The following is a 26,511-nucleotide window of genomic DNA, read 5'->3' as shown; positions in this document are numbered from 1 at the left end:
GGACTGAATCCCAGGCTTCTGGCTTCAGGCTGGTCCAGATCTAATAATTTTAAGTATTCAGGCAATGAAATAATACATGGAAGATCTATCACCATATCTAACTCTCTTCTTCTAATAAAATGAAACTAACTAACAAACTCAACAGAAACAATATAGTTCAAGATCGTTTTTAAAAACATAGAAAACTGGGGCCAGGGCCGTGGCATAGCATATGGGCATTGGTTGAAGTCCCAGCTGCTCAACTTCTATCCAGCTGCCTATTTATGGCTGAGAAAGCAGTGGAGACCGACTCAGGTCTTTGTAGAACCAGAAGAAAATCTTGGCTCCCAGCTTTGGACCTGCTCAACTCCAGCCACAGTGACCATATAGAAATGCACCACTGGATGAAAGATCTTTCTAAGTCTGCCTTTGCAATAAAAAAAAATATCTTAAAAAACAGGGCCCAGCATGGTATCCTAGTGGGCAAGGTCCTTAAATGGCACCCCAGGATTCCATGTAGGTGCCTGTTAATTCATATCCCAGCTGTTCCACTTCCCATCTAGTTCGCTGCTTGTGGCTGGGGAAAGCAGTCAAGGAGAGCCCAGTCTTGGGACCCTGCACCCGCATGGGAGATCTGGAAGAAGCTCCTGGCTTTGGACTGGCTCAGCTCGAGCCATTGTGGCTACTTGGAGAATGAACCAGCAAATGAAAGCTCTTTCTATCCTTCACTCTGTAAATCTGACTTTCCAATAAAAATAAATACATCGTTAAAAAAAACACTTTGGTAGCCAATCTAATGTTAAATCTTTAAAAAAAAAGCCTTTAATAGCTAATATAAAGTTACACAGTTAATGTGTGTGTATGCATACACAAACATACATAGAAAAATCTTGGAACTATTTCTAGACAAGTCTTCAATCTAAAAAACACTCTGCTTGAAAGAAAATAAGTATTTATTCCAAGCCATATCAAAATCCTCAATATGGAAACTTTCGTTTAAAAAAAAAAACAAAAAATTTCTAGTGACCCTTTAAAGAAAAATAATGATACCAAAAACAAAAATAAAAACAGAAATAAAATACAACTTTTAAGGTTTGGTGAGTTTTTATTTTCTTCATTAAGCTGTCTTAGCTACTCATTTATACAACACAGCTACTATAAATTCAACTACACAACATAACCATTTATGCAATAGTCACTGAATACAACAGGAGAGATTTTCATCAATGACCAATCACAGTAATGATTGAATTATGATCTGAAGTAAAATCTACTTTTTAAAAATAGATTTATTTTTATTGGAAAGTTAGATACACAGAGAAGAGGGGAGACAGAGAGGAAGATCTTCTATCTGTTGATTCACTCCCCAAATGGCCACAATGGCTAGAGCTGAGCTGATTCGAATCCAGGAGCCTCCTCCAGGTCTCCCATGTGAATGCAGGGCCCCAAGACTCTGGGCCATCCTCCACTGCTTTCCCAGGCTACAAGCAGGGAGCTAGATGGTAGTGGAGCAGCTGAGACATGAAGCAGCACCCGTATAGGATCTCGGTGTGTGCAAGGCAAGGACTTTAGCCACTAGGCTATCACACTGGGCTCAAAGTAAAGCATCTTTAACATGATTTATTGAATTATTTTTATTGGTAATGATTTGGGTGTTTAGCAGGTGACAAATTTTTCTGATAATTATGTCAATCTACTGAGGCACATATCAATACCTCTACAAGAAATTTAGCTCATTGAATTCCTGGAAATCTGAAATTGATTAACTGTTAAGAATTTCCTTTTGTCTTGCTCATGGAGTCAAGTAACAGAAAACAATAATGCAATGCTTTGAATAATAAGAGTAAATGAATTACTGAAAGCTGTGCAATCCTTGGAATACAGAAAGAAATCAGAATAACAATGGAAAATGAATAAAGGTAAGATAGTTTGGAAAAGATGTTTTTGACGTTTAAATCAAAAATACAAATAGCCTGCAAAAGTGGATACAAAAATCATATGTCAATATAAAAATGTATATGCCAATATATAAAATTATGCCAATGTCCTGAACTGTCCAAAAATACTGAAACTCAAATAACACTTGTTTTAAAAAATTAGTTTCGCAGGTTAAGTGGTTATAATGAAAAGCTCAAAAGTGACTAAAAAAAAATTACTAAGTATATTATATTTCCACTTTTGTTAAGATCACAAGTATTCATCTGAAGAAATTCCAAAGTAGAATACAATGAAACACACTCTATGTTGCCTTTGAACTTGTAGCCTTATTTCCCAGGCCAAAGGGCACATTATTCAATTTCACTATATTTTGTGTAAAATCACTGTAGCGTTGAAGATGACTTTCAGTACAAATGTCATGGTACTTAAAGCTAAACCAAGACCTAGTTTTTCAGCTTCTCAATTAAAATCACAGTTAAAAACAATCTGACAACATTATCTTTATTCTTTCCAGCTGAACAGCAACAGAATTTTCACATCTTTTACTCAACCAAGCTTGGCATTCTTTGTACAGTTCTTTCATTTTTCTAAAATGCCAAAATACTTTCAAGAATCAAAATACTTTTTATGCTTAATGTCACGAAGAGTGATTTCTTGTTTCTTACTTACTACATAAAAGTCAAAATCAAAACTTAATCCTACTAGCTTTACAGCCGGCTGCAAAGAAGGAAAACTGTAAGAGTATAAGTACATCCAGGAAACTCTTAAGATTTAAAGGAACACAGAGCTTTACTCAATCAGAAACACAGGGAAAAATACTGTTCTGAATCAAATAAGGATAGAAACAAATAATATCAAAGCAGACAGTTAAATTTTAAGATGGAAACTCAGACATGAATTTTAATATAAGAGAAGAATCCAGGAAAAAAACTTATTAAAGAACACATCATACTCCAAACGTGGCTTCCTGAAATTTATTTTTTTAGGACACGATTAATAAAAACATCATTTTAAATAGACTTTAAATTTTATACCTTTTAATATAAGATCTTACCAATAATTCATGAAACATGAAAATTATTTTACACTAAACTAGCATGATGTGATCTGGAAATGTATTTGTGAAATAACTGATTGAAGACACTGTATCTGAAGTTATAAGCCAGTTCTTAAAGACAATAACAATACCCAGTTTCAATATTCTTTTTAATGCTACATTTATATAAAAATACTAAATATCTATCTTTTGTATTAACCCAGATAAAGAGAGCACACATTTTGTAATTTCCTTACCATTTCACTCATTTTCTTCTGCAGAGAATATTTAGAAACCTTGAAAATATGTGAGAGACAAAATCATTAAAAAGCCTTACTATAAATTGCTTTGATATTAAGGTTACAAGCTATAAAATATAATATTGTCAATTATTTTTTAGTGATTTTCTTCAAAACTTTACTTATAATAACACTCATCCATATAATAAAATGAATATATCCATATATTTATCCAAACAACATGTTTAGAGCACCGATTACTACATCATGTTAACTACTGCCCAGGTTCCTGGCATACAGCAGTGAATTCAACAAAGTTCTGGACCCTCAGAAGTTTTTTAGTGGGTGAAGGTGGTAATCTAGGCATTTGCTATTCCATATGGATGCCTTATTTAAGAACAGAAAAATACAAACTGTTTTGAACAAATAATTTCATAACCCAGAGGCAACCACCAAAACACTTTAGTACATCCAGCCTTTCTCTGTGTTTTAAAAAAAGAACCAGTGGAAAGTGGTAAGGATGAGTGTATCATTTTGTAAACTATTTTTACTTAACATAGAATAAAAATCTTTTCACGACAAATCAATATATAAGTTTTTAATCACTATGCATTAATTTACCTAGTCATTTTAATTTTTAGAGGCTGATGCAGTTTTAATTTTAGTTCTTCATTTTAGCAAGATAAAATTACAAGCAGAACTGCTCAGACTTGTTCATTCTTACAGGCTTCTCCAGAGGAGCTGACCAAGTATGAGTGCTTGTTTTCTAAAGCTTTACTTATGATTGTTAAATTTTAAACAAATTTAGACAGAGTATAAATGTATCTTGGCAGTTGAGATATTTGGGGTCCCACATCACAGTACCTGGATTTGATTCCCAGTTCTTACCACACTGCTGGAGCCTAAGTCAGTGGGTTTTTGCTACCTATATGACAGACCTGGCTCATGTGCCTGGATCCAGGGCAGCAGATTAGGGAGTAAACCAGTGGAACAGCACTCATTCTCTGCCTCTCAAATGTTTCGATTTTTAAAATACATATGCACACATATATGCATATACAAATACATGTGTATATACACACATAAACACACATATACAAATTACATGCATATGCGAGCATATGTATGTATATAAACATATATATATCAGTTTGAAAAGCAGTTACAGAGAGAGAAGCAGAGAAGAGAGAAATCTTCCATCTGCTGGTTTATTTCCCAAATGACCACAAAGGCAAAGGCTAGGCCAGGCCAAAGCTAAAAACTTAGAATTCCTTCCAGATCTCCCACATGGGTGGCAGGCACCCAAACACTAAGGAGCTGGGCCAGCGGTGGAGCAATTAGGGCTTGAACCAGTGTTCTAATATAAGATACTGGCAGTGTAAGTAACAGCTTACCCCACAACACCACAGCACCAATCCTTGTAATATTTAATTGTAATAATGACATCACATTTTCTTTTTCTTTTTTTTAAAGATAGATCTATCTATTCATCGGAAAGGCAGATACAGAGAAAAGGAGATACAAAGAGAAAGATCCTCTGTCCACTGGTTCACCTCCCAAGTGACTGCAATGGCCCGAGCTGAGCTGAGCTGAGCTGAAGCCAGGAGCCATGAGCTTTTCCAGGTCTTCCACACAGGGAAGGGTCCAAAGGCCATCCTCTACTGCTTTCCCAGGCCACAAGTAGGGAGCTGGATGGGAAGTGGAGCAGCTGAGACAAGAACCAGCACAACATGGGATCCTAGCAGATCAAGGTGAGGATTTAACCGTTAGGCTATTGTGCCAGGCCCTACATTGCATTTTCCATGAAACAAAATGTTTTAGCTACTGCCATGAATAAGTTTATACTTGTATTTCATTTTGGTGGAATGAATTGTGATTAATTTCAACAAATATTTAATTTTACTGTAAGTAAAATGTTGATGTTCACATCGAGAAAACAACGGAACCAAAATATCCTGCCCAGCATAAATAAGCAATATAAACAAGTTAAAATGTATAGTAGATTAGAGATTGATATATGTAACAAATAAATTGGGACAGAGGATTACATATCATTATCAGGAAAAACCCTTCTGAAAGCAACTTTAAAGACTTGGGTAGAAGTAAGGGAGAACATCTCAGCGAGTATAAAAACTTTAATATGGACCAATGCTCAGAATATTTAAAGAACAGTAAGCAAACCAATGACTGCAAAAGTGTAAGCCAAGGCAAAGAACAATATGTGAGTTCAAAAAGTGGTAAGGGAATGTGACTCAAGCCATTATAGGTCTTTTGTAGTGTGACAGGGATTTGAGCTTTAATAATGCATGAGAAAAAAAAAAGATCCTAGATATTTCCTAACACTAATGTGACACAATATGGCTTACTCTCTCCAAAAAATCACTCTTTCTGGGCCAGTGCTGTGATGCACGTTAAGTTGCAGCCTGTAGTGCTGGCATCCTGCATCCCAGCTGCTTCACGTTCAGTCTAGCTTCCTGCCATAATGTATCTGGGGAAACAGTGGAAAATGGCCCAAATCTTTGGGTGCCTGACACCGACCTGGGAGACTCAGAGGAAGCTGCCAGCTCCTGGCTCAGACTGGCCCAGTCCTGGGTGTTACAGCCAACTGAAGAATGACCAGCAGGTGGAAGAGGTTTCTGATGGGTTCAGGTCCAGCCATTGTGGCCATTTGGGGAAAGAACCAGTGGATGAAAAAATCTTTCTCTGTGTCTCCTTATCTCTGTAAACCTCCCATTCCAATAAAAATATTTTTAAATGTGTAAGACATTATAAAAAAAGAAGTTGAAACACAACAAATATAATTTCTACAGAATAAAGATGTAGTGCTAAAATTAAAAACTTAATGGATAAGTAATATTGCAAATAAAATAGTGAAGAACTAGTAAAGTAGAAGACAGATATAAGGAAATTACATAGCATAGTAAACACAACGAAAATACCAACATTTATTGGGAAAAATAATACTTGAAGTAAAAACAGCTTAAATTTTTAAGTTCATATTACTTCTCACATTAAAAAATAAATCTTAAAGTCATAGGAAATATGACACAGATAAATAATTAGGGCAAGCATTTTGCCTAGTGGTAAAACACCTGCCTCCCATATCAGAGTTCCTGGGTTCAATTCCTGGCTGTGGCTCCTAACTCCAGCTTCCTACCACTCAAACCCCAGAAAGCAGCAGTGATAACTTCAGAAATTGATTTCCTGCCTCACACATGAAAGACAAGATGCTTCCAGCTCTGGCTTGGCCCATACTACCTCTTGCAAGTATCTGGAGAGTAAATCAGTAGAAAGGGGAACCTAGCAGATGCTCTACATCTTTACATAACAAATATGAAATTTTTTAAAATTACTATTGTAAGCCATTCAGGAAGCTGTGGGACTGAAGATGATTTTTAAAAACTTAGGTTCACAAGAACTCAAGAGCAAAAGTACACAAAAATACCATAGACTCCCTACACACACAGGCAAAGCCTCCCTGATTATCAACTTCATTCACAAGAGTGATACATCAACTTACTGCAACTTCTCATTGCACTACTTCTTTTGTACTGACAAGGTTAACAACATTTGTTTTCTAACCACAACTAAGTCTTTCAAGTTTTTTATAAGTTGATGTTCAAAACAGAAGACGTACGTGTTTATGATACTATAACCAACACACTTACAGCTTAGTAGGATGCTAATCCAACACTGCCTTCTCCATAGCTCAGAAAACTATCTGAAGAATGCCTTGACTATGATCAGGATCTAAATATCTTCTCTGTTATTCCATCATCTGCTCAAAATAACTTCAAATTTGAATTTGCTTTATATTTTTCTTACACAATCTCTGTTCCCAGAACCTACTAAACATTTTCTATTTTTTCTTGAAACTAGAACAGAGATTCTTTATTGTATCACAAATATCCTCCAACCTCCTAATTTATTCTGTAACTTATAATCAATTCTTTTCTTTCTCTTGGAACTTACTGCCTTTCTTTGTGCTAAATCTGGCTTACTTTGTTAAAGGAGTGAAAGAATTGATCTCATGAAAATTTTTAGTAGTATATAACACCCAAAATGATTTACAAATTCAATACAACTCTAGCCAATCTGATCTTGGGAGAAAATAAAAAAAGAGGAATTATGTTACCTGACTTAAAAACATGCTAAAAAGCCAACTAAAACAACATGGAAATGACATAAAAACGTACCTATAAACCACTGGAACAGATAAGAGACATGAAAGTAAAAGCCATACATGTATGTGTGTGTGAATGTATGTACGTATGTATAAATGTATGTCTATGTGTGTGTATGTGTGTGTGTGTGTGTATATATATATATATATATAACTAATTTTTGACAAAGTGATAACCATACGCATTGAAAAAACAAGTCTTTTTAATTAAAGGGGTTTGGAAATTGGATATCCACATGAAGAAGGATGAAATGGGAACCTATCTTTCACCATGCACAAAAAATCAATTCAAAAACAATCTAAATATGAGATGAAATTTTCTTTTTTTTTTTTAAAGATTTATTTTATTTTTATTACAAAGTCAGATATACTGAGAGGAGGAGAGACAGAGAGGAAGTGGAGCTGCCGGGATTAGAACCAGCGGCCATATGGGATCAAGGCGAGGACCTTAGCCACCAGGCCACTCTGCCAAGCCCGAGATGAAATTTTCAAACTATTAAGAGAAAACATACCAGGACATTGGAAAGGGCAAAAATGCTCCAGATCAGATACACCAGAATACAGAACATAAACAAATACAACGTCAAAACAATGAGCTACTGTACAGCAAAGGAAACAGTCAACAGGGTAAAGAGAAAGCCTACAGCATAGGAGAAAGTATTTGTGATCTATATATCTTACAAGGTGTTAATATCCAGGATAGAACTCAAACTCAGTAGCAATAAATAAATAAATATAATTATTAAATTGGCAGTAAGGAACTGGCACAGTGGTACATCAAGTTAAGCTGCCACTTGTAATGCCAGCATTCTACATCAGAGTACAGGTTCAAGTTCTGACTGCTCTGCTTCCTTATACTCCCCCTGAGAAGGTAGCAGAAAATGGCCAAGGTATTTTTGCCCCTGCCACCCAAGTGAGAGTACAGATTGGAGTTTTTGCATACTGGCTTTGGCCTGGCCCAGCTCTGGTCCTTGGGACCATTCGGGGACTGAACCAATGGATCAAAACTGGAATCACTCTGACTCCTCCCTTTTCTTGCTCTTATTCCTCCTCCTCTCTATCTCTGCTTCTTTCTATTTCTGCCTTCAAATAAATACATCTTTAAAAAAAAGTGAATCACAAATCTAAGACATTTCTCAAAGGAAGACATGCAAGTGGCCAACTGGTGAGTGAAAAAATACTTACCATCACTAACCATAAGAGAAATATAAATCAAATTAAAAAATGAAATATCACATCACTCTAATTAAATTTGACAAAAGGATAAAAGATAGCAATTGTGGAGAGGATGTAGAGGAAAGGAAACATACTGTGAATGGGAGGGTAAATTAGTACAGCCATTGTGGAAAACAGAATGGAGGTTCTTCAAAAACCTAAAATAGAACCACCAATCTTATGATCCAGCAATCTTCCTCCTGGGAAATGAAATTCATCTGTCAAAGAGACATCCACACTCCCATGTTTACTGCAGCACTATTCCCAGTACCCAAGAAATGGAAGCAATCTAAGTGTTCACCTATCGATGAAAGGGTCAAGAAAACGTAGTACCCATACACAATGGAATATTACCCAGCCATAAAAATGACAAAAATTTGTCATTTGCAACAAATAGATTAAACTGGAGGTCATTATAATAAGTAAAGTAAACAAAACACAGAAGATAATTATCATATGAGTTCACTCCCAAATGCACAAATTGTGAAATATTATTTCATGGAAGTGATCATTTATTTTACTAACAAGTATTATGGTAATAACCTCCATGATTTGAGAAGGTTTTACTTCAAAATGAGCAGACTCAACTACAGCTTTCTTTCTTTTTTAACATTTATTCATTTTTATTGGAAAGGCAGATATACAGAAAGGAGGAGGAGACAGGAAGGTCTTCCATCCAATGACTCACTCCCCAAGCGGCCACAAAACTGGATCTGAGCCATTCCAAAGCCAGGAACCAGGAATTTCTTCCGGGTCTCCCATGTGGGTACAGCAGCCCAAGATTTTGGGCCATCCTCAACTGCTTTCCCAGACCACAAGCAGGGAGCTGGATGGGAAGTGGGGCTGCCTGGATTAGAACTGGTGCCCATATGGGATCCCAGCCCATTCAATGTGAAGACTTTAGCCACTAGGCTGTTGTGCCAGGCCCTCATCTACAGAACTTTCAACCACAAACCTTGAAAGACAACGTGCTGCTCACCATCCAATCACACATTTGAAGAATCCGCCTAGGTAAAATCTTAAACTAAGAAAAGCAGCAGAGCAGGCATGCAGCCTAATGCTTAAGATGCCTACATCCACGTCAGAGTCCCTGTATTTGATTTCCAGTTCTAGCTGCTAATTCTACCTTCTGTCAGGACCTGGGTGCGAGTTAGGCTGCCTCAAGTATTTGGGTTTCTGCTAACCTCACAAGAGATCTGGCTTACTGTGTTCATGGCACCCAACTTCCTTGGCCACTGTGGGCTTTTAGGGAGGGAACCAGAGTTAAGAATGCTTTCAAATAAATTAGATATATATTTTTAGAGATTCGCAAGATGGCTGACATAGGAGGAAGACTCTGAGAGAACTCACAGACAGAGAGGGCTAGAACGCGACAAAAGCGTAAGTGGAGCAGCATAAAACTACAGGGAGAAGAACGTGAAGTTCCCTGGACAGTGTGGAACCAAAAAAATCTACACAACTCGGAGGAGCAACCAGGGAAAAACAAAACGAAGGGCAGGGAAGACGACTTTCCGCTCCTGACCTGCTGAGTCACCTCTGAGTGCAGACGCTGAAAGCCGCCGACCGACCCACCCGCAGACGCTGTGGCCATGAGGACCGGCGGTGATCGGGACCTGCTGGCATCTGCTCACCCTGGTCACCAGGACCCACCAGGACCTCCGCCCGCTGCGGACACCAGGACCCTGAGTCACCGGGACCCGCTGGCATCTGCCCACCCTGATCGCCAAGCCCTGCCAGGACTGCTGCAGCCTCCAGGTTCCACCCGCCTACACCCGCCGGGACCAGCAACGGACGCAGTAGCCGGGAGACGCACCCCCGGCGAGGGTTCCCACCAGAGGAAGAGGCAGACTGCAAGAACCTGAGGTTTGAGTGAGTTGGGTGGGGACAGTGGTGGGTTGGAGGCTTCGGGAGTTGGCCCCCCAGGGGCATGCACAGAGCCTGAACACAATTGGTGCTCGTCTCCCTGCCCCTTCCCCCGCTGAGAATCCAGCGTCTAGAGACACCGGGAGAGTGCCTTGAAACTGCCAAAACTGTGTCTGGGAGAAAGGCAAAAGGCATACTGAATACTCCCCCGTGCCTTTGCGGTCTGGCACTCAGCTGGGCGATGCTATCCCACAGGAACCCAAGCACGCCTCTGGGCTGGGTAGTCCCGTGCTAGCGCTGGGGCAGTCGGTCCCCTGCAAGCGCTGGGGTGGGCGGGCCTGCGCAGGAGGCGCTTCCAGAGAGCACCTGGAACACCCCACGCCCTATAGTCCCGTGCTTGGGAGACGAAACAGGAGAGCACTGTGGACCCACGTGCAGGAGGCGTTCCCAGAGAGCACCTGGAACCTCCACGCCCTGCAGTCCCTGGCACTGGGGACACACCGAGAAAGCACCTAGAATCCTCCGAGCCCTGTGATCACACGCACAGGGGGCGCGCACAGAGAGTGCCTTCACTCCCCCACGCCCTGTGGTAGCATACCTGTAGGGGACGAGCTGAGAGTGCGCTTCGAATCCGTTGGCCCTGGAAGTGGCGGCCTGAGGTCCAGTGTTCTGGAGACGCACCAAAAGTGCCTTGAAAATTCCCACACCCTGCTACTCCAAGCCTGCAGACTCCGATCTCTACAGGATAGTGCTTGGAGATCCCTCAGCACACTGGTGCCTAGGTCTCTCAAAAAAGAAACACTAACACAATGGGAAGAAATACCAGAAAAGGTAATGATCCAGATGAGAGTGCCAACACCCTACCAATAAAGAATCAAAAGCCAATGTCTATTTCGGAGATGCGAGATGAAGACATAGAGGATCTACCAGACAAGGAATTCAAAAAAATAATGTTAAAATATGTCAGAGACAATGAGAAGAATTGGGAGGACTTCAAGGAATTCAAGAACCACATAGCCTCAGAAATACAACAAATGAAAAGTAAAATCCTTGACTTAGAGCACAAAATTGAGAGCCTAACCAACAGAACAAATACAGCAGAAGAGAGGATCTCTGAAACGGAAGACACACAAAACGAACACACCCAGTTCATGAAACAGCTGGAGACAAGTCTGAACAAAGCCAATAAGACCATACAAGAAATGAAAGACAACCTCAGAAAATCGAATATTAGGATTATTGGCCTTCCTGAAGGAGCGGAAAAAGAGTCAGCAATGCAAATGGTGCTCGACGAAATTATACAGGAAAACTTCCAAAACACTTGGAACACGAACCCAGCCCAAATCCAGGACGGTCAGAGGACTCCCAGCAGATATGACCCAAAGCGATCTTCACCCAGACATATGGTGCTCAAGTTCCACTCCAATGAAGACAAAGAAAGAATCCTGAGACAAGTACGAAGCAGAGAAAAGATCACATACCGGGGAAAACCAATCAGGATCACTGCTGACTTCTCTGAAGAGACTTTACAAGCAAGAAGAGAATGGACAAAGATCTTCCAAATCCTGAATCAGAACAACTGTCAACCAAGAATATTGTACCCAGCAAAGATCTCATTCATATTTGAGAACGAAATCAAATACTTTCACAGCAAAGAGAAATTAGAAGAATATGCCAGCACAAAACCAGCTCTACAAAATCTCCTTAGAAATGCACTAAATCCAGAAAAAAAGGAGGTGAATCATAAGCAAAGATGGCAAACAGGAAGATCTCCCCACTAAAGTCCACACAAGGAAGGGCAATTACACAGATATCAACACCCACAAAAACAAGTATGGCAGGGCAAAATCACAACCTCTCAGTTTTAACTCTTAACACAAATGGCCTGAACTCACCAATCAAAAGGCATAGATTAACAGAATGGATTATCAAACAGCACCCAACTATCTGTTGCCTACAAGAGACACATCTAACCAGAAGAGATTCGAAGAAGCTGAAAGTGAAAGGTTGGAAACAGATATTTCATGCCAATGGACGAGAAAAAAAGGCTGGGGTAGCTGTCTTAATTTCAGATGATGTGGACTTCAATCTGACACACATCAAAAAGGACAGGGAAGGACATTATATATTGGTGAAGGGACTGATCCATCAGGAAGTAATTACCATTGTGAACATATATGCACCAAATTCAAACGCACCTAGCTACGTGAAGCAATTACGGACTTAAGGGGAGACATAGATATGCACACAATAATAGTGGGTGATCTTAACACCCCACTAACAACAATAGACAGATCAACAAAACAAAAACTCAACAAAGAAACAACAGAGCTCATACAAACAATAGAACAACTGGACTTGGTTGACATTTATAGAATTTTTTACCCTAAGGCCACAGATTATACATTTTTTTCAGCAGTGCATGGCACCTTCTCCAGGATCGACCACATGATAGGACACAAAGCAAACCTAAATAACTTCAAAAAGATAGGAATCATACCATGTACCCTCTCAGACCACCATGGAATGAAGCTGGAAATCAGCAATTCAAAATGCCCCAGGAAATACAGAAACTCTTGGAGGCTGAACAATATGCTATTAAACGAACAATGGATCAGAGAAGAAATTAAAGATGAGATCAAAAAATTTATGGAAACAAATGAAAACTCTGACACAACATTCCAAAATTTGTGGGACACTGCCAAAGCAGTGCTACGGGGTAAACTCATCGCAATTGGAGCTCATGTCAAGGCCCAAGAGAGGCGCCAAATACAAGAACTAAACACACACCTCCAGGAATTGGAAAAACAACAGCAGAAGTGCCCCACACACAATAGGAAACAAGAAATCATCAAAACAAGGGAGGAAATCAACCAGATAGAAATAAAAAAAAACCATACACAAAATCAATGAATCAAAAAGCTGGTTTTTTGAGAAGATAAACAAGATAGACACCCCACTGGCCCGACTGACAAAGAAAAAACAAGAGAAGGCAAGAATTAACAGCATCAAAGATGAAAAAGGCAACATAACAACAGACACCGCATCCATTAAGGCCATAATTAGAAATTACTACAAAGCACTGTACTCCAACAAATCAGAAGATCACCAAGAAATGGAAAAGTTCTTAGACTTCTACCACCTGCCAAAACTTAGCCCAGAGGCAACAAACGACCTGAACAAACCCATAACTGAAGTAGAGATTGAATCAGTGATTAAAGACCTCCCAACAAAGAAAAGCCCAGGCCCAGACGGCTTCACTACAGAATTCTACAAAACATTCCGAACAGAACTGACCCCAATCCTCTACAAACTCTTCAAAACAATAGAAAAAGAGGCAACCCTTCCAAACTCATTCTATGAAGCCAACATTACCTTAATCCCAAAACCAGACAGAGAACTAACAGAGAAGGAAAACTACAGACCTATCTCTTTGATGAACATTGATGCTAAGATTCTCAACAAAATCCTAGCCAACAGAATTCAAAAACACATCAGACAGATTGTTCATCCAGATCAAGTAGGATTTATCCCTGGAATGCAGGGATGGTTCAACATTCGCAAATCCATAAATGTGATACACTACATCCAAAAACTGAAAAACAAGAATCACATGATAGTATCAATAGATGCAGAAAAAGCTTTCGACAAAATCCAACACCACTTCCTACTAAAAACCCTAACCAAGGTAGGCATAGAGGGAAAAATCCACAACATAATTAAAGCCATATATGAAAAACCCAACGCCAGCATCATACTGAATGGAGAAAAGCTGGAACCCTTCCCACTGAGATCTGGAACAAGACAGGGATGTCCACTTTCTCCACTACTATTCAACATAGTCCTAGAGGTACTCGCTGAGGCCATAAGACAAGAAAAAGAAATCAGAGGAATCCAAATGGGAAACGAAGAAGTCAAACTCTCACTATATGCAGATGATATGATTCTTTATGTAGAAGAGCCAAGAGACTCAATACAGAGACTGCTAGAACTTGTACGAGAGTTTGGTAGAGTGGCAGGGTACAAAATTAATGAACAAAAACCAACAGCCATAGTGTATGCGAACAGCCCCAAGATGGAAAAAGACTTAACCAGCAAGATACCATTCAAAATAACAGAGAAAAGTATGAAATATCTGGGAATAAATCTAACCAAAAATGTAGGAGACTTATTTGAAGAAAACTACAAACTACTTAAAAAAGAAATTGAACAAGACCTCAAAAGATGGAGTAACATCCCATGCTCCTGGATAGGTAAAATCAATATCATTAAAATGTCTATACTGCCAAAAGCAATATATACATTCAACGCAATGCCAATCAAATTGCCCAAAACATTCTTCATGGAACTGGAAACAATGATCCAAAGGTTCATCTGGAAGCACAAAAAACCACGGATAGCTAGAACCATCCTGAAGAACAGGAAGTTAGCAGGGGGAATCACAGTTCCGGACCTCTGGACATACTATAGGGCAGTGGTTATCAAAACAGCGTGGTACTGGCACAAAGATAGAGAGGAAGATCAATGGAGCAGAATAGAAACACCAGAAGGAAACCCACACAGATACAGCCAAATAATCTTTGACAAAAAGACAAACGACAATCCAGGCAAATGGGAAGGTCTGTTCAATAAATGCTGTTGGGACAACTGGTTAATAGCCTGCAGAAACAAAAAAATAGATCCACATCTCTCACCATACACTAAATCAGATCTAAATGGATAACAGATCTAAACCTACATCCAGAAACCTTCAAACTTTTGGAAGAAAATGTTGGAAACACACTGGAACACTTAGGGGTAGGCCCTCACTTCCTAAAAAAGACTCCAAATGCAGTAGAAATCGAGACCAAAATAAACAATTGGGACCTCATCAAACTAAGAAGCTTCTGTACAGCTAGAGAAACAATCAACAAAGTAAAAAAGCAACCCACAGAATGGGAGAAGATCTTCGCACATGACATAGGTGATAGAGGGCTGATCTCCAGAATATACAAAGAGCTACAAAACAACCAAAATGTCAAAACAAACAAGCCACTCAAGAAATGGGCACGGGAAATGGGCAAACACTTCACAAAGGAACAAACCCAAATGGCAAATAAACATATGAAAAAATGCTCAAGCTCCCTGGCAATAAGGGAAATCCAAATTAAAACATCAATGAGGTACCACCTAACGCCAGTAAGACTAGCCCACATGAATAAAAGCACCAACAACACTTGTTGGCGAGGTTGCGGGGAAAAGGGAACCCTACTCCACTGCTGGTGGGGCTGCAGGCTGGTACAGCCTCTATGGAAATCAGTATGGAGAATATTCAAACAACTCAAATTCAACATACCGTATGATCCAGCAATAGCACTCCTAGGAATATATCCAGAACACTTGTTTTATGAGAAACCAACATGCACTCCTATGCTCATAGCAGCACAATCAGTAATTGCAAAAACATGGAAGCAACCAAAATGCCCATCAACAGAGGATTGGATAAGAAAGCTATGGTTCATCTACTCCATGGAATACTACTCAGCTATTAAAAAAAACAAAATGCAGTTCTTTGTGGCCAAATGGGCCAAACTGGAAACCATAATGCTAAGGGAAATGAGCCAATCCCAAAAGGTTAAATATCACATGTTTGCCTTAATTTAAGATGATGTGATGTTATGTATAACATGTTATGTTTTGAATGTTATATGTTGTGTATAAACTAAATTGAAGTATAGGTGAGGTGGTCACAGAAGGTGGCTGGGAACCCGCATTTACTTTTAACATATTGGTTACTCATTACTATGTCAATTAATTCCATAATGATGTAAATTTTTGCTGATGGTATGTTGGAGCTTTCAATTGACTGGGATGATACTCTGCTGGCTCTGTCTTCAGACCAGAAAGGGTATACCTAAGAAGCCGCTGAACTTGACTGCACAATAAGATGCTGGACTCTATGTTTGGTGTATGCTTGCAATGGGGGAATCTCAACTGAACTTGAGCTGTGGTTATGCAACAAGGTGGAGGAATCCACCATGGTGGGAGGGTTTGGGGAGGGGTGGGAGAACCCAAGTATCTATGTAACTGTGTCACATAATACAATGTAATTAATGAAGTTAAATAATAAATAATTAAATATATATATATATATTTTTTAAAGGAAAGATTTGAACCCGTATAATTTGCTTCAACAGCTACATAATCATCATGTCTTTCTCAACAGACACTGATAAATATTACATTATTTTTGTCCATTCTATCAGTTTAAGTTTCTGTCTTTATGGTACAACCATTTCAATTAGGATTTCAACACATTACATCATCTGTCATAGAAGAACTTCATTTTCATGACCAAACCCTAATAAATGTATTCTTAATCAGCTCTTTAGTTCTTCATTTTGTTTCATTAGTAATATCAACAAGTACTATAAACATTCAAAAAGTGGTGGAACAGCAGATTACAGCTGTTCCAGCTGCTCCACTTCTGAACTTATTTCCTGTTTATGGCATAGGAAAGCAGAAGAGGATGGCCCAAGGCTTTGGGCTCCTATACCATGTGGAAGACCTGGAAGCAGCTCCTGGCTCCCAGCTCTGGACTGGCCCAGCACTGGAAGTTACCACCACTTGAGGAGTGAATCAATGGAGGAAGACCTGTCCCTCCCTCTGAGCACTGTAGCCATCTGGGGAGTGAACCAGGGGATGGGCAGTATCTGTCTTTCTCTCTGTAATTCCATCTTTCAAATAAAAATAAAATATTTTTAAAATGTTTTGTTCTTTGTAATACATTACACTTTGAAATTGTAAAAATATCTTCTACTCCAGTCTTTCTTTCTTCTACTTTTTATTTCATGCTTTTGTTTTCAAAGTACAATGTAAGTTACAAAGGAGCAGATATTTTTATCTTGTTTATTCCATACTGTATTGCCAAACACCTTCAATAAATATACATGCGATGAATTATCATTAATTGTATAACTCTGTACTCTCTACAAGACTTTGAGCTTCAGAGGGAAAATGTTATTTTCTTAGTCTGTGTATGCAGAAAACAAGCACAGTAATTAGCATAATGCAAAGATTCAGTTAATGCTATTTTAATTTTTAAAGATCTAAAGTAATTTTTAAAGATCTAAAATAAACCTGGGGTCAGTGTAGTGGTGTAGCATCTAACTCTCCGCCTGTGATGCCAGCATCCCATATGGGCACAGTGTGAGTTCCAGCTGCTCCACTTCAGATCCAGCTCCTGTTTGTAGCCAGGGAAAACAACACAGCATGGCTCAAGTCCTTGGGTCCCTGCATCCATGTGGGAGACCCTCAGGAAACCCTTGATTCCTGACTTTGGATGGGCTCAGCTCCAGCCATTGCAACCCCTTGGGGAGTGATCCAGGAGCAATATAGGTCTGTCTTTCTCTCTCTCTCTTTTTCCTGAATCTTCCTTTAAAAATAAAACTAACTAACTAAACAGGCCTGATTTTTCTCATGTATAAAGTATTAAAAGCTATATATGTTTAATTATATAGGAAATAATAAGTTACTTTAATTTCCTTTTTAAATTAAAAGATGAAGGAAGATTTGAAACTTGAATTTGAAAGACTCCTAGGAAAAATATACCTGTATTAAAGTATGGAATACATCATTTGTGAATTTTTGTCTGCTTTGCTTTGGTACCTTACTTACCTGATTAATGATACTTAACTGATGCAATGCTAAAATACAAATTATTCTTTAAGTAATACTAAGCTATTTTACCTGTAGTGTTTTTAATGTTTCTTTCAACCCTTCTATTTCTTTTTCTTTTATTTCCGTAGCAAGTTGAAATTTTCCCTATAAGTAAAAAAGCATATTTCAATACTTTCAAATGTAAACATTATAATAAAAGAACATACAAGAGCTCAAGAGCCAAAATCTCTGCTTTAAACCCAATTTGTTCTGGGCTTCAACCCAGTACCTACTCTATAAATTACACACACGAGGCAGGACCAGTAGATGTAGTGGACTTACCACATTTTAACTATTAACTATTAGACATGGGTGCATTTATACTTTGAGTATAAGGATATGGAAGAAATTTTAAAGAAGGTCTTTTGCTAAAATTAAGCTATAAGTTACATTATGAATGATATAGTCATTGATACAGATTTTCATAAATATCTAGGTTTGTTAGCTGTTATCTCCCTTTGCCAGTTGGCCTGCACTCAAAATCATTTAGTATTTTTTAAGTAATTACATTGAAATAGCACTAAAAGCATACAGTTAATAGAAATATTGCAGTAGAGTAGAAACAACATTAATTTGAGGTACAAAAGGTCTGGGTTCTAGTTCAAGATTTGCCACAGCAAATAGTTTAAACATAAATTTAGAGGTCAAGCAATACAATTATCTTGGGTTCCTTCTATTTTCAAGATTTTAATCCATGGTCTTCATTAGCCTACTAAGGTCTTTTCTACTATACAGAACAGATGATATTAATCACACTTAGCTATGACAAATTATTTTAAAAATACATACCTTTTCTTCTTCTAAGGCACACATCTTCATTTGAAACTTCATTTGATAGACAATTTTTAAGAGTAAAACAGAAGTCAGTACATTTCAACTGATTTACACTAGGTTAATGACACTGCAGAAACATTTTACATATCTATGCTATTTGAACTTTAATGCAACATGACTATGCTACTTTTACATTCACCAAATAAAAATATGAAAGCAAAAGGCCAGTGAACAGAATAAACAATAACACTGATTAGATATACTAATAATAGCTTTATTCTACAAATTTTTCTAAGTTTTTTTCTACTTCTAAGTAATAGTATTATTTTCTGAATGCATAATTTTATGAAATCAGTATCATTTATGTTTATACTAGCAGTATTGATGCTCTGAAAAAAAATTAAATTCATGTGACAATTTAACAAATGACTTTTCAAACCTTTTTAAAACAGCATGTATGACAAAGGAAAACATGTATTAAGCATCATAAGTTTTGAGCAAAACTGTCAAGAAACAAAATCTTGGGAATTGTCCTAGCTCGTTTTCCAAATTCCTCACATTCAAGACCCCTTAAAAACAAATTTGGGGCCCAACGCCGTAGTCTAGTGGCTAAAATCCTCACTTTGCACACTCCGGGAACCCATAAGGCACTGGTTCTAATCTCAATAGCCCCACTTCCCTTCCAGCTCCCTGCCTGTGGCCTGAGAAAGCAGCTGATGATGGCCCAAAGCCTTGAGACCCTTTATTCCCCCATAGGAAACCCTGAAGAAGCTCCTGCCTCCTGGCTTTGGCTCAGCTCAGCTCTGGCTCTTGTGGCCACTGGGGAGTGAATCAATGGACAGAAGATCTTTCCTCTCTGTCTCCCTTCCTCTCTGTAAATCTGACTTTCCAATAAAAATAAATAAATCTTTAAAAAAATTTTTTTAAGGAACACAAGAGTATTTTCTCTTCAAAATTTCAGGTCACTGTGTGTTCTTGCCTTGACTACCTTCCCCTGTGGCAGGAAAGACTATACTTGCTCCTCCAAAACACTGCGCCTCCCTTTTGGCTTCTCATTCCTCTGATTCCTTATCGTTTAATTAAAACCGATAACTGGGTCTATTTCAGATTAAATTAAGAAAATCCATCATTTGTTTTTAACAAATTTATACTAAGATATGAATTATCAATAACCTTAAACTACCAGAGACTTAAATAGGTTTAATTCTATATGTGAACTTCTTCTTCTAAATATACATACTTGTATGAAAATCATGACAAACTGAAGGGAAAAGGAAGACAAAACAAGGATTGTAGGTTAAACGGAAAGAAAAAATTTCCACAGCACAATTTTACATGAGCACATTTTCTTAAACTAATATTGTCTAACTGCACACTGAATAGAAGTATGAAGTAGTGAAGAAGAGCTATCGAATTTGAATTAATTTGAATATATTGCTATTAATTTGCTTTAAATTTTTCCTCCATTTTTCTACCATGTTTCGATGTTTATGGAGGTTTTAGCATTTGACAATTTCCTCTGTTTGTACTTTACACCTCCCTACATGCATCTCGGCTCTTCATCTGTATCAGGACTCTGTAGGGAAGATGCTAGGATACTTAGGGAAAAGGGAAAAGAAAGAATGAACACATACAAATCCTACTCAAATTATTTAAAGGACAGGTGAGAATATGTCTCTCCACATCCATAAAAAGTTTCACTGTTACAATTCAAAATGTTTGTATTCATTTCCCATGAACCAAAATACCCATCTTTCCATTTTTTAGTCTGTGGGTTTGAAAATACTCAGAAAGGGGAGGAAGAGGGGTAGGACAGCATGATGCCTCAATTGGTTAATCCTTCCCTAGTAAGCATCAGGATCCCATATAGGTGCTGGTTCCTATCTTGGCTGCTCCACTTCCCATCCAGTCCCCTGCTTTTAGCCTGGAAAAACAACAGAGGATGGCAAAAAGCCCTGGGACCCTGCATCTGCGTGGGATACCCCGAGGAGGATTCTGGCTTTGGACCAGCTCAGCTCTGGCCAATGCAGCCATTTGAGAAGAAGAGGTAAAGGAAATACATATTTCAGACTGAAGTGTTTGTCTATCCTTATGAGATTACCTGCTTTTTAAAAACTGCCATTGCTTCTTTGTGTTGCTTAATTAATGCTTCCTTCTGATTCTGCAGAGTTTCCTATTTTAAAAATTAAAATATAAATTCTAGCAATCTCAAGTTTTAAATCTTATTCAGGTTTACAATTTAAATAACAGTTAAATACAAGTTATGCATGTATTATTTCAGGCTCTGGAAATGCAACTCTAAAACAATTTTTATTTGTTTTGTCATGAAGCTGTCATGTAAAAAATTTGCTTCCAGTTATTTCTTCATGATAAAAGCATATTACTTTTTCAATAAACTCTTGGCTTGATTAAAACTTCATTCACATACCTTTTAATCAAAAGTAATTTATTAGTACTCCTAGTATAAAAGTTGACTGTATTTTTACGTTTGACAGAGAAATCAGGTTTATTACTGAAGACATAATGCTCACATGCTTATATACATGTCTTTAAATTCAATGAAATAACTTCTTTGCAAACCAAAACTACCACAAGGCATTTTCTAAAAAACATGCATACATATGATTTCATTCCATGTTTTTCTCCTTTCTTACCCATTTTTTTGTCAAATAGTAGGTTTTATATTTTACTTTCAAAATAACTTCAAAGCTGTTCTTTGGGGACCAGCACTGTGGTACAGCGCCAGAATCGATATGGGTGCCTAGAAATGCAGGTCACCCAAATACTTGAGCCCCTACCACCCATGTGAGAGATGTGGATAAAGTTCCTGGCTCGGCTTCTGCATGGCCCAGCCCTGGTGGTGAATCAATGGATGAAAGATTTTTTCTGCCTTTCCCTCTCTTTGTAACTTCTACTTAAAAAAAAAAAAAAAAAAAGTTTAGTTCTAATTTTCATCACTAAAAATTCCTTAGGTCAAAAAAATGGTAGTTAGCCAGATATTCCCATTATTGGCCTCTAGATTTCTAAATGCTTTCATTCACCAATTTTTTGCTTTATCTACTGGCCTCTTATAATGACAGATCCGAGTTAAGCATTCTTACCATATATCTCCTCCTGTTCTTTTAACACACTTAAAATTGTGGCTTCAATCAACAGTCATTACCCATATTATTATCACTATATGTTATGCATTCTCCTATATTATTTGTTTTTCTTAAGTCAGTAATTACTTTTCAAGCATTTCAATTCTCACAGCTAATTTAAAAATATGTACACATGGCAAGCATTCATCCAGCAGTTCGGACACCAGTTAAGATGCCTGTGTGCCACATCAGAGTGCCTAGGTTTGATTCCCAGCTCTAGCTCCAGACTCCAGCTTCCTGCTAAGGCAGATCCTGAGAGGCAGTAACAACGCTCTAGTAACTGAGTTCCTGCCATCCAAATGGGAAATCTGGTTTGAGTTTCTGGCTCCCAGCTTCAGCCTGTCCTAGTTCTGGCTATTGTGGGCATTTAGGAAGTGCACATCAATGAATAGAAGCTTGTCTGCTTTCTTTCTCCCAAGCAATTTTTTTAAAATATACATATGCATATAATAGTGCTTCTTCCCAGATTTACAACAACTGTTTCAGGCCCAGCATAATAGCCTACTGGCTAAATTCTTGCAGGCACCTGGATCCAACATGGGTGCTCCACTTCCCATCCTCATCCCTGCATGTGGCCTGGGAAAGCAGTGAAGGAGGACCAAAAGTTTTGGGACCCTGCACGCGCATAGGAGACCCAGAAGAAGCTCCAGGCTCCTGGCTTTGGATCAACTCAGCTTCAGCCATTTGGCACCCATTTGGAAAATGAACCAGCAGATGGAGGATTTCTCTCTCTGTCTCTTCTTCTCTCTGTAGATCTGTCTTTCCAATAAAATAAATACAACTTTTTTAAAAATTGCTTCAAATTCTCAGATTAAAAAAAAAGTGGGGAAGATAAAATGAAAAGATCCCAAGAATAATGTAAAAAGTCCCAAAATGCATAGGAAACCAGGTAAGTTTAGAAAAGTTGTAGAGGAGACTATTCCCAAAGATTTTTCTATGAAAACAGAAACAGTCCTACAAGCAAGGAAGGAAAATAACATTCACAGATGACTTCAGAGAGATTCTTTAAACAGTAAATGCTGAAGATGTGACCTCAATTCTCTCCTCACTTTCTGTGAACAACCTTAAATATAAACACAGTTGTATTACCAGATCTCCAAAAAAGGCTTAAACAAAAACAGAATAAACTGATGGCCTTACAAATGTAAAAGCAAAATGTTCCCACTATGGTCATCAAGCACCAAGAAAAACTTCTTACCAAAAACACAAATGACACTGCCTTGGGAAGAAAATATGTACTCCTTTCTTATTTTATTCTCAAACTTGTAGACAGAACTTTCTCTAAATAGTAGAAAGACTGACTCCTTCACAGTCACTGAGCTACTGAGACAGCGGACTCTAATTGTCTGTAAGTGCTCTCGCTGTTTCATCCTTCGAGTGTTACTGCAGACTTTGGGTTTCACACATTTTTGAAGTCATTATCCCTCCATATACAACTTCATTCTTCAATAATAGAATTTCCCCCTCAGCAGCTAAACATGAGTAAGGATTTTGTTATTTAAAAATAATTCTTCGGGGGGGGGGTGGGGTGGGTCAGTGTTGTGGGCTCCAATACTAGCATCCCAAAGGGGCTCTGGTTTGTGACGCCCTCCAATCCAATGAACCTGGGAAAGCAGTGGAACATGGTCCAAATGCTTGGGTCCCTGAACTCCAGTGGGAGATCTGGATTTAACTCCCAGCTCCTGGTTTTGGTTTGGTCTAGCCTGGCTGTTGCAGGCATTTGGGGAAAGAACCAGTAAGTAAAAGATCGATCGATTGATCTACCTATCTATCGTTTTCCCCTCTTTTAATTCCTCCCTCCCTGTTTCCCTCATTCCTTCTTTATAATTTTTTCAACTAAACAGTCTTTTTTAAAAAAAAAAAGACCTTGCTTACACCTGATAGTTCCTCCTACTTCATAATCCTGTTGCTCACCAAAAACATATTTCTCAGCAATCAAGTTCACCTCCTATGCACTTCTACCACTTTCTCCCCCCATGCACCTCCACTCAATGTTCCAATACTTTAAGGCATGCTTAAAAAAAAGAGGGGGCAATACTGTCTGATCTCATTTACATGTGAAATGTCAAAAAAGTTTAATTTTCAGACATTGAGAATAAAATAGTGGTTACTAGGAGGTAAAGAGTTTAGAGGGAATAGGGAAATATTGATCAAAGTGGACCAACTTTCACTTAGGAAAACTTACGATGATGTTGGGATATGAAGATTAAGCTGCCACCTGTAGTGCCAGCATCCCATATAAGCAAGCATCAGTTTGAATACCAGCTGCTCTATTTCTAATGTGTCTGGACAGGCAATGGAAGAAGGCCCAAGTGCTTGGGCCCATGCCACTTAGTGACGACACAGCTGGAATTGCTGGCTGTTGGCTATGGTCTAGTCTAGTCCCAACTATTGTGACCATCTGGGGAGAGAATCAGCAGGTAGAAGGTCTGTCTCTCCCTCTCTCCCTGTAACTCTTTCAAACAAAGTTTAAACTCTTACATTTTTCTAAAAGAATATTTTAAATGACAAATAAAAGAAAAATATAGGAAGAGCACATCCATTTCCTGGTTCAGTGCTCAAATTTCTGCAGTAGCTGGGCTGACATCTACAGCCAAAAGCATGGAATTCATTCTGGGTCTCCCACATAGATGGCAAAGACTTCAACCATCCTGTCTCCCTGGGTATGCATGAGCAGGGAGACACATGGAAGCCAAGCCAGTACTTAGACACGGGTTGTAGGCTTCCGAAGCAATGTCTTAACTGTTGTGCCAAATACCCATTCTGAAGTTCTTCATTTTTTTTTCTATTACTCAAAAAAGGAAAATCCATAATGATGTAGTCTCTGAGCAATGACTATGTCTCAAACAGATTTACTAGAAATGCTCTTTAAATTAAGCCTAGGTTTAATCTTATTTGTTGTGTAGGTCATACTTTGAAACTGAAATGGGAAAAATATTAGGCAGGATATACTGCGACAGTCTCAACTGACTCCTAAATTATGAGTCATTACCAAAAGCAAAAGCAACCCAGATGACAAAACTTATCCTACTCAGCAAAGCTTGCCAACTGTCAGAGACAGAGAACTAAATTAACTGTAATAGCAGTTCTGCCTTTGGAATTCTGCAGAAACAACGAGTTTCTAACCTCAGAAGACCCAATTTCTAATTGTCAAGAATCTTAAGGCTCCAATGATTCCCATGAGGGTGGTTATCATAATACCACATTTAAAAGTAACAATAAAGCTAAAGGAAATGTGCTAGCTAACTTTTGTGACACATTATGCAGGCTTCTATGATACCTAAAAAGCCAAATTTTTGGAATAACCAAAACTGACTACCAAGTCCAAAACAGAAAACTTTATAAATCACACAAAGAAAATCTCTTTCAGCATACTTTCAGGACAGACACTTGGTGGCACCAGAGGACCTCAATGGAACTTTGCAAAAACTACTTGAAATTACCAACTAAACTCACAGATGAACTGAACACTATACTCAACTGGCACTGGTAAGGTAATGTACTGAAATGTTGAAGTTGAATCAGCCAACTCCATATTGATGAGACTGCTAGCCTTGTAAACTCAAGATCAGGATCCCTATAAATACCTTCAAATGGATTTTCCACAAATAACCCCTGAAGATCTGTGTGTGTTCTTCACATTGCTTACTTTTCCTAGAATGAACGGAGACAATTTCTTCCCAGAACATTGTAGTTCTTAGGGAAAAAACGGCTTGATTTTGTGTTCCCAAACTTGAGACCTTCCAATGACAGCAACACTTTACTATGACTGTTTCCAAAGCTTTGTCATTCACTTAGACACTTTACTGCCCTATTAAGCACAGCAAATCTCTTATATTCATATGCCCCCAAGATCTCTAACTTCCAAGACCATGAAGTCCATGCTCTCTTATATTCAGTGGCTGTCAACACATAAACTTGTTAGACACTGCCCTAGGAAGTTGGACTCATGCAAATATTATAGTTTTGCCACTAGCAGATACAAGCTGCCTTTCCTCTGCATGTCCTAAAACAGATGTCTTCTGGAAATGAACCTCGAGAGGAAAACTAAATAAAACAAAATACACACACACACACACACACACATAATCTTGAAACGATGCTGGTAATAACTCTATTAGGTACTCTGCTAACCTCCAAGTCTCAGATTCTTAGATATATATCCTTTAAATAAGTAAATACTAGTTTTCCTTCTGCAATACCTGTCATTCCAAAAAGAGGTTTTAGACTGTCTTTAAAAACTTCAGAAACAGCTTCACCAAGAATTTTGACTCTAAAAGGAAAACAGATGATATAGACAAGCCTTTACCCAAGCCTACAGAGTAAGATCTAGACAAAGGGCCAACAAACTCTGACATAGGGATCAAAAGTAGCTGTTTTTATATGGCCTGTGAGCTAAGAACAACGTTTACATTTTTTGAGTTGTTAAAAATTAAAACATAT

At 38.3% G+C, this 26,511-nt stretch overlaps 1 protein-coding gene across 2 annotated transcripts in view; it reads right to left on the bottom strand.

Annotated features, from left to right (window-relative positions):
- CCDC73 (coiled-coil domain containing 73) overlaps positions 1–26,511 on the bottom strand; it is a 155,704-nt gene that overhangs the window by 61,085 nt on the left and 68,108 nt on the right. For both annotated transcript variants that reach the window (XM_058663213.1, XM_058663212.1), the window contains exons 4-7: positions 21,027–21,098; positions 18,941–18,976; positions 18,182–18,256; positions 3,211–3,249 (exon numbers count right to left, since the gene is read on the bottom strand). In XM_058663213.1, coding sequence (XP_058519196.1) covers positions 3,211–3,249; positions 18,182–18,256; positions 18,941–18,976; positions 21,027–21,098 — 222 coding nt within the window. The remainder of the gene's footprint in view (positions 1–3,210; positions 3,250–18,181; positions 18,257–18,940; positions 18,977–21,026; positions 21,099–26,511) is intronic.

The sequence above is a fragment of the Ochotona princeps genome, chromosome 4, assembly GCF_030435755.1.
Source record: "Ochotona princeps isolate mOchPri1 chromosome 4, mOchPri1.hap1, whole genome shotgun sequence".
NCBI classification, from domain to species: Eukaryota; Metazoa; Chordata; class Mammalia; order Lagomorpha; family Ochotonidae; genus Ochotona; species Ochotona princeps.
The sequence above is the reverse complement of the archived record's forward strand: the minus strand, read 5'-3'. Positions and strand labels throughout refer to the sequence as shown.